This window comes from Amphimedon queenslandica, unplaced genomic scaffold (assembly GCF_000090795.2).
Source record: "Amphimedon queenslandica unplaced genomic scaffold, v1.1 AMPQUscaffold_13384, whole genome shotgun sequence".
Lineage (NCBI taxonomy): Eukaryota > Metazoa > Porifera > Demospongiae > Haplosclerida > Niphatidae > Amphimedon > Amphimedon queenslandica.
The window spans coordinates 168,232-178,425 of NW_003546380.1; the positions used below are offsets into that span (position 1 = coordinate 168,232).

Here is a 10,194-nt window from a genome sequence, read left to right on the forward strand (position 1 = left end):
CATAGATATGAGACAAAAATAATGTACAATACATGTACATATAAACATACGAATGTGATTGGGTACATGTTACAGATACATGTACATGTAACTACGGGCTACACTTAATCAGACACAATATTGCAAGAACTAAAAATAAATACAAATTAGAATTGTCAGACAAGTGCTACTAGAACAATTATGCAAGTATAGATGTAGTTAGCTGTTTAAAAACAAACACAGACAGAAAACATAATACAATAATGATGATAAAGACACTGTTCCAATATCAAATAACGTAACAATCAAAATCTGTCACAATATCAAGTTAAACAGAGACATCTGCCTGGATACCAATAGAAATGAAGCAGGAATGCAATATGGTCTATATACATGTACTATTATTAGTACAAAGGTCGTAGTGACCAGCATACATGTACGTGTATATCGCAAGGTATCTGCCTGGATACCAAAAGAAGTAAAGGAAGAATGCAACAGAGCCTAACTGTAGTACACGTACTATTATCATTACAAAGGTCGTAGTGACCAGCGTACATGTATATTACAAGGTCTCTGCCTGGATACCAGAAGAGGTGAAGGAAGAATGCGATAGAATCCAGCCATACATGTACATGTACTATTATTACAAAGATCATAGGCGCCAGCGTATATCCCAAGATAGTTACACAAGGTATTTAGGAGTGTCACGCATGTAGAGTGATCTCAGAATCTTCAAAGCACACATAAAACAAATATTGAAGGACTTGAAAAGCAAGCGGTAGGAATACAAAGATAAAAAAGCCCTATGAAACCTCAATCATGAGATAAATGGTGATTTCACATTGTCACCTATAGTAACAAATAGCAAGGGAGGATACTGTGGCCTATAAAAGAATCATATGCATAAAGACAGCCGCTAAACTAACCTTTGAACTACCGCTTATACAAAGAAGCCTTTTCATTATATAATGCCTTAAGAACACAAACTGCACATTTATGTATGCCAATTGTACAGTATCAATTATAAACCACACTACAAAACCTCTGGGTGACAGATCGGCTCTAAGATAATTGGTAGGTTGAGTGTAGTGGTGCCTTTGAAGAAAGGGAAGACGTGCCTCTGAAGCCACAAGAATACACATAAAACAAATGCTTGTTAACGCATGCATTGAGGTTCTCACGCCTCCATTATAATTATAATTCCTTAGGGCAAAAGAGTCACGTACATACTCTAATTAGTAAGTGTGTTAATAATAATGACAATGTAATGATAACTAAACGTGACCATAATTGACAAAGGTACCTTATGGCAGATTTTTAAATTCATCATTATAATGAAAAATATCAACCTGTGAGTGCTCTGTTAGACAACCATTGTTTCTAAAAGTTACACAGTAAGTTTTTGCATCCTCTGGAGTAATTTTATGATAAATGGAGCTCAGGAAGTTGGATTTTTTAGGCTTTAAAGACCAATTTTCCTATCCAACATAAGGTACCTTTTGTCAATTATGGTCACAAATTATACATGAACTAAATAATAATGATAATAATGATATGCTTAGAAACGAGAGCTACTTATTAAAATTAATGTCATGCAGGCTTTAATGTAGAGTACCAACTGTATGTGTTGGATGGGGCTGATATGAAAGAAATTACACTAGAATGAAATGGATGATCGATGAACATGCAAAAGAAACAGGAAGAGGAGAGAGAAGAAGAGAAAGGGTATAGAGAAGGAAAAAGAGAGAGGAAAATAAACCATGGTAAGCACTAGATTAAAAAAGATTAGTTAAAAGCAAATGTACCATAAAGTTCAGCATGTACATGTATACATGTATAAACAAATGTACATTATTATGTACATGTACATGTACATGTACATGTACATGTAATGATGTAATGATGAGACACATTTAAGTCCAAATAAAGTAACAACAAGTCATTAGGAAGAAACATTAAAACAATTACTAAACTGTCATCCTAAAAATGGGCAGTAGAATGATAATCTAATCAGGAATACAAATGTATGGTAATTCCTCGTGTCTATAATTATGCATGTACATGTACATGTATGTACATTATTAGAACTATAAAATTATCAAGGATTTCAAGTCCATTCATTTTATTAAAAAATGTATGTACATGCATACACTAAGAAATGTACATGCACATGTGCAATAAAAACAGGGAATTAAAAAAACATACACGTACGTGTACATGTACATGTACATGTACATATAAAAACAAGACAGACCATAATGTGTACATATAATGGTGAATCATGTGCAAGTTTGTACTATGTGGATCATGACCACATGCACACGTGCACGTGTACAATGAGCAAGTGTGCTGTGTGCATGTACATATACAAATATAGAGCTCATGGACCCAGTGAAGCTCTTAACAACATCCACTAGACAACTTAGCAGTGAAGGCTATTTTGTAGCCCACTTTGATCTACATGTACATGTACAGGTTTACTGGGACTTGGTTCTATGAGCATTCACTAACTAACCCTCAGCATATAAGCATAATATTACATATAAAGAGCGTGTAAAGTCAATGTAGATCATATTGGTTAAAAATTCACAGATTAAGTCACATAGTTATCCGTTGAGGTAGTGACAAATAACTGCTGAATTAAAAGGCTTTCATGCTATCACAAATATTGGACATAAGATCATGTAAAAGAATGAAGATAGATATAATCTTGTCCTGTTCTAACCTATTCATGATACCATTGACCCAATTAGCCATCAACCTCTTTGAGCATAACTAATGATAGACTAGATATGAAAACAGATCAAAGTGACATTATAGTAATGAGACATTAGATCAACAGCCATTGCTAGGAGAAGAGAGGAAATGCTATAGGAATGCAGCACGATATCATACAGCCACTTAGTGATATCAGTCTTAAGCCTTCAACCAGCCATTATCTCTTTATTATCATAAAATAACTAAACACACCACCACAGGAAGAACTGTCTGAGCTAACCAGTAACGATTATGTAATGTTGTATAAAAAATGGACCCCAAACCACAAAGTACATTTAATGCACACACAACATGCTCAATACAGTACTTAAGTTTCACCAAGGCATATTACACATACACACATACATGTACATGTATACACAAGACATTACAGATACTACTGTATCGTAGCATAGGCTAACAGCGCCAGGATGACACCTGCTGTTGTTTATCGGTGATCTCGGGAATCTTCAAAGGTGTGGCACGCGAAGCGAACATTAGAAATGATAGTAGGAGTGTGAATAGTTTTGGGATGGCCAACCAAAAATACATCGCAGATCGACAAAAACAACATATACATAATGGGCCCTGATCTCATTGTCCTCACCTATAGCAACACAAATAGGGAGGACCCAGTGGAATAGAGTTCCTGGATACACAAAACACTCTCTTACCGCTAGCTTTCCTTTGATCTCAACGCTTGATAGCGGTGTCTTTGATTAAGGGCTATATACACTCATTAATAATAATAGTATAATATCTACTGTACATACAGAAGTGGTTTTATCTATGGTTTATGTTAGGATTGGTTCTCACACACAATAAGATCTCTCCCCGACTCTCTGGCTATACATTTCCCTGGTTTCTAAGTGGTGGTCACCCTGAGAAGCCAAGAGAGAATGGAGGTTCCGTTTTTTAATTGTTACAAAGAGAAGAAACAACCAATAATTTTACAAACATACATTCACAATTACTTCACTAATTATCACTGCATTACGACTGATACACGTAGCATAATCATTATTGTTTCTTGTTTATTACATTAAGCATTCAATGAGTAGCAAATTCATACAATGAACATAGAAAAGTTATTCTGACTATAAGATAACACTTAAAATGAGGTATTCACTGCAATATGCCTATAGCCATAAGTTTAAAGTAATACAATAAGGATATACTGAATTGAATTATAATAAATTTCGTAAATCAAAGGTACTTTGTTTTCAAGACCAAGCAACAACACATTAATAAATTATGCCACTGTAGCAGGTAATTTTATAATTAATACCAACTGTCTTAAACCATAATCCAGAAGGTACATGTACATGAATGCTGTAAACTTCCTTTTAAGTTTTTGGTATAACATTAAAAAAAGCTAAATACACATGATGTGATGTGGGTGAACTATATACAAGTTGTAATTTTATTATTGACATCTGAGAACACCATCACCACAAAATTCAATTATTAAACACTTGTTCATTGATGATGTGTGTGCCTACATGCAGCATACATGTGTGTGTGTGTGTGTGTGTGTGTGTGTGTGAGTAACTATGAAATGACACTATAGCAATGAAGCAAAGTATTAAGAAACTGAGAGAGTGATATAGATCCTGCTTTATTAAGAGTTTAAGACATAACAGAGGTTATGTAATGCATGGCTGACACAATAACAGAGAGAGAGGGAGAGGGAGAGAGAGAGAGAGAGAGAGAGAGAGTGAGAGAGAGAGTGGAGGAAAAATAACCAGAGTGATTCATAGCCAGCAAACACAAAACAAACCTGCCAAAAAGCACGACATCATTAAACACATGTTGTCCTTTATCTGTGTCACACACACCCAGAGCAAAGCATTAAGAAATGGTAAAAGCCAATATGTCTTTAATTTACAATATTAATGCTACACTATAAACATAGGGATATCAATACAACCAATTGTATATATTTTCAGTATAGAAATGAGTATACTAACTGAACAAGATCAACTGAAAGGGAAAAACACTAACTAACTTTATATACATAGTGAAATAATAATAATAATGATAGAAACATACATTACTAATGCAAAAATATAAACTTTGATTTTTATTATGAAGAGAGGAAGGTTCACATGTAATCATTGAGCTAAAAAGGTAATTCTTTTATTGAGCAAGTCAAAACAGCCAGTCCTGAATGAAGACAATCATCACCAAATATGTCTCTCAATGGCTGAATGTGCAACATAAAGCAAATTAATGACTTTTAATTCAATAAAAGTGTCATGCACCAAGCACGTGTCCTCCAAGGAAATCTGGTGGACACACACAAGACATGTAAGACTATATAAGTACTGCGTGCCAAGGAGAAGGAACTGGGTTATATAAAATTGAAGGTGACATTGTGACAAAGAGACTGCTAAGACGCAGTAGGACAAAAACATCTCAGAAACATGCACAATAATTCACATAGTAATAGTAGTAGTAAATGAACCAAATGCTTCCAGTGTGAACAATTTATTTAATATGCAATACATGTACATGTGCCATTTTGTGCATGTACATGTAAGCTGAACAAAGAAGAAGCCGTATCAATGCATGCACATGTACATGTATAGATTGTAGCTATTTTAAACCTATGACCTTATCGCATTACAGTACAGTAGATGCACAAACAAAAATATATGTCTCAGACATTCTCTCTCTCTCTCTCTCTCTCATACACACACACACACACACACACACACACACACACACACACTCTCTCACCCTCTCCCTCTCTCCTTATTTCCAGAGAAACTTAGACCCACAATTTGTTAATAGGTAGTTTCCTCATTATCACTTACAATACACAAAGAGATTACATGCAGACATAACAAGAGAGCACTCACTTAGAAAGTGTGGGTGAGGGATTTTGGAGGTAAAACTAGCAGGTGCCAAAAAATGAAAAACAGCCAGGGGCAAAAACATATATGCATAATAAATGCATTAAAATGTATAGTAATCGTGAATGGTATCATCAATTCAAGCAAAACACATCATTGTGCTGGAATAAACAAACATAGACAGCACAAAATGAATTCATGGTACCAAAAATGTATTCAGTACTGGTACAGACACCAATGAATACATAAATGATTTCAAATTATACATGTACACGTGTAAAGAGCAGAATATATGTACATGTACATGTTAGAAGTGACATACATGTACATGTACATGTACATGAATGCACTTGTGAAGCTTACCATGATTTCTGCTTTACAGTCTGCTGCTGGTTGTATGGATGAGGAGGGTGGGAAAGAGGTGGTTGCCAGAGTTGATACAGTAGATATTGTAAGTCCTTCAGCTCCTGCTGGAGTGGATTTAAATGAGAGTAAAGGGGGAGGAACCGATGATGTAACAATGGCTGCCGAAGACGGTAGGCCCCGCAGAGAGTTCTCTGTTATCTCTCTGGCTCTGTGATGAGAGGAGGAGGCGTTCAGAGAAGAGGGCTGGGGGTTTGGATTATTTGGGACCAGTCCAGGACAACTTGTAGTTCCTTGTAGCTCTTGCTTGAGTGTCTCTGTGTATCTCTTAGCAAGTATCTCTGTTCTCTCGGCTTCCAGGCTAGCCTCGAATATATAGGCGGGTCTACGACGAGAGGCACAGGCCTTGTGGTGCTCCCTAAAAGCGGCTAGACTCTCGGATAGGGTAGAAGAAGGAAACTGGGACTGGTTCGAGTAGGGTATACCGCCACCTATACTGCCGCCCAGTGATCTTAGGCTCGCTTCCTCTACTCTGTTTGTGTGGTGGTAGCGAGAGACGACAGCCTGCATGGCGGAGGAGTTGGGTCCTCTCTTCCAGAGGTCTTTATAGTCAGAACTATAAGGGAGGGTTGAGGGAGGATACACAAACACCAATACTAGGCTTTTAATGAGTGGGTGGGGCTAAACCACCTCGACCACACCCACCACAAATTGGTAATTTAATTAATTTTACTAATAAATTTTCATTGCATAAACCAGAAAATATTACAAAAATCGATGATGAAGTCCTTTCTATACATTATATAACAATTGTTAATTAATCACTGTAGATACAATCCTCTTAGTGCTGTTAAAAGTCTGCATTTATAATAATAATAACAATAATAATAATAATAATAATAATAATAATAATAATAATAATATGAGGAGAGGTGATAATTAATTCAATTTGATAAGAAATAATGATTAAATCTCATGACAGCTGCACACATCATGGTGCCTCTCTCTCTTCTATATATAACAAAAATTATAACAACACTATTACCACATTTATAATACATTATCATTTACTAGTAATAATAAGAATAATAATAATAATAATAATAATACTGACTGATGCAAGAGCAGGTGCGATATTACATTTCTCAAATTATATTAATAAATAATTAATAATCTTTACACATTTCTGCTAATGTGTTGTAATCCGTTCTCCATCCATTCTGTGAATATTGTTAATGAGCTATTATAGATATAAAAGAATCGAGAAGGTGGAAAAGAAAGAGGGCATCACTAATTTTAAATATCTCATTGACAATTTCGAACAGCATCTCAACTCTCTCTCTCTAGTAACCAACTCTGGCCGACACTCTGACGTCTGACTATCGACAAGAGTTGGGTGTAGTGTCCTCTCTTAACTTAATCTCACATTATTTAATCTCACTCTCTCTCTCTCTCTCTCTCTCTCTCTCTCTGGCTTCTTGCTCATTTCTTTTCTTACCTGAACTGTGTAATATCTCCCATCTTCCTGGTAATGTTACTAAAAAAATCTGTGGTGCATAAAATAGAGAGGAGAGAGAGAGAGGAGGAGGAGGAGGAGGGAGAGAGAGAGATTAAGTCTTTTGACATTTCCCACAAAGATGTTACATGACAAATTCATAATAGCCTCCTAAAACACATTAAAGAAACCAGCTGCAAGCATTCTCACAGGGATTTCAATAAAAACTCCAGACAATTTGGCACTTTAATAAAAACACTAGACAAACTGGCTATGAGCATGCACATACACAAGCCTCTTCCCTCCCACAATCAAAAACTGTGGATCCACTTCAAAAGGAATCAACCACATTAATATATAAATATACTCATAACACATCAAACACACCTGCGGCCCTCCCATCCCTACTTTCATACGCTCTGTATAATCTCACCATGAATTATGCCAACTCTACCAAGTATTATGAGGATAGGACCTAAGCTAGTACATGTATAAAGTACTCTGTGTAAACATTGTACATTGGATGGGCTATGATACAAATATACTAGTATAGTAGAATGGAAATCCAATACATTACATTATACTGATGACGAGTATTAAATTCTCATTCCAATAATAAGATATGAGTGCTTGCCATCACATTGTACATCCATGTTTACTAAACCAAATGAAATTCAAGATTCCTAATTAAGTTTCCCATGCCCAGGGCAGTGTACACAATTTACTAAAATGGCCATACACACATGTGCATATCTCAAACACAAAACACTTAGTGTCAATCGCAGGGTGAGATAATAATTCTTTGAAAGTGGTAATACAATATTAAGATACAAGTCTATGCTGGTTGTATGCTGGGCAGCAAAATAATGTAATTGTAAGATCATGCAGTAATTCAATTGCTTGAGGAAAGGAAACCAGAAAAGTGGTCTCTCTCTTTCCTTCAGCAACAGCTGCACACTGACTGTCACAATTTTGAATTGTGAGTGGCATGCATTGTTTAGATGTGTAGGGCAAGCAATATCGTTCTTCACTCTCCCCCCCCCTCTCTCTCTCTCCTTTTCTCTCTCTCTCTCTCTCTCTCCTTTTCTCTCTCTCCCTCTCTCTCTCTCTCTCTCTCCCTCCCTCTCTCTCTCCCACTCCCTACTACTCTCACCCTTTCCCCTCTTTTACTCTCTCTTCTTTAGGCAAGGTCACAATACTTTAATCAAGAAAACATATTCATGCACAGTATATACATGTAAGTGACACAAACAAATATTTCACACATACAATAAGTCCATCTTGCTGACGTCACTAAGGGTAACTGCCTGTTGTTTATTTACAGATCAACCGTAAATAATGAATGCCTGATGCTGGGAGAGGCATTTTCACAAATTAGCTTTACAGTCAACATTTTAATTAATGATAATTTGAATTCAAAATATAATTCATTACACATCAATTAGACCCAATAACTGGAATCACTACCAACGTTGTCATGGTATCGTCACGTTTATTCTTCCTACGCCTAATTCCTTTTTAAACTCGTCTTTTAAGGACCTCCCCCTCAATCCCTGACCTTTCTCTCTCTCTCTCTCACAAACACACACACACACAGTAATATACACAACAATAAACAAATTTATAAATATTCATTTTTAACACGAGTAAACAGCTCAATTATCGAGCGTATTGCTAAGCCTGCGTAAGCCTGGTGACCCAATTTGGCTTCCCGCCCTTCCATTTATAACGAGCGGAATCAACTTTAAGACTAACAATAGTCACGGCAGAATCAAATTTGGCACGTCTACCCTTGCTCTTTGGAGCCATTGGAATTAAATTGAATATTGGAAGGCTTGAGTGACATTACGTAATGAATACAAGTACATGTACATGTACATGTATATACACAGTGCTACTTTTGATACAACTAAAGGCAACTATAGGCCAATGTAATGTCAATTTTTAATCAAAAGCGTGGGCGATTTGACCTTTTGACGCATGCTTTCCGCTAGAATAGAACCAGATTCTATTCCAGTGTCAACGTAATGTCAGGACTAGCATAATATCATAACTAAACCAGCCTTAAGTACATGTGGGACACAACTACTGTGCAAATAAGCTGGTTTCAGGACTATAGAAGCATAACGCTTGTTGAAGTAAAGGACAACAAAATGGAGAAGACATACAAATGTACCACTTGTGTATTAAAAAGTAAAAACACATTATCCAAGTGAGCTCAACAGGAATAATCAAATGAATAATGACACAGGTTTGGTTTTTTAAATTATACATGTACACTTGTACAGCCACATTTACAAATACATGTAGAAGAGAAACTTATATGGTAAATTTTAAAAATTTAACCATTTCGTTTTGCTCATGCCGTAAAACATTAAAACTGCCAATATGAAAGCAATCAATTAAAAAATGCTAAATATAAGCCCAAATGATTTGAAATAGCTAAAAATTTATACAAAGAATAAAGCATCATAATATGCCATAGAATTTTTTAAAAATTGGAGCCATCTTTAAGGGATAGTATACTAGTACATGTACATGGTGTCAGGCCTAGGAAGTATTGGTTCATACCTTTATGCTGACTTGACATTGAGTCAGACTGTCTCCAGAGCTCAACTGACTGATGGACATGATTGGTTAGAGTTAAGTACTCCATCACTTTAGAACAAGAGCTTTTATTAATAGTCAAAGACTAGAAGAGCAAGAAAGAGAGAAAGAGATGAGAGAGTTGATCATAAAAAA

The 10,194-nt window shown here is 35.9% G+C and overlaps 2 protein-coding genes across 2 annotated transcripts in view; both read right to left on the minus strand.

Annotated features, from left to right (window-relative positions):
• LOC109582424 (protein transport protein SEC31-like) overlaps positions 1-6,628 on the minus strand; it is a 10,474-nt gene extending 3,846 nt beyond the window's left edge. Inside the window, exon 1 of the mRNA XM_019997125.1 lies at positions 5,958-6,628. Coding sequence (XP_019852684.1) covers positions 5,958-6,527 — 570 coding nt within the window. The 5' untranslated portion in view covers positions 6,528-6,628. The remainder of the gene's footprint in view (positions 1-5,957) is intronic.
• Positions 6,629-6,770: 142 nt separating this feature from the next.
• The window catches only part of LOC109582423 (AF4/FMR2 family member 4-like), a 22,035-nt gene continuing 18,611 nt past the window's right edge, over positions 6,771-10,194 (minus strand). Inside the window, exons 19-21 of the mRNA XM_019997124.1 lie at positions 10,024-10,144; positions 7,456-7,504; positions 6,771-7,197 (exon numbers count right to left, since the gene is read on the minus strand). Coding sequence (XP_019852683.1) covers positions 7,134-7,197; positions 7,456-7,504; positions 10,024-10,144 — 234 coding nt within the window. The 3' untranslated portion in view covers positions 6,771-7,133. The remainder of the gene's footprint in view (positions 7,198-7,455; positions 7,505-10,023; positions 10,145-10,194) is intronic.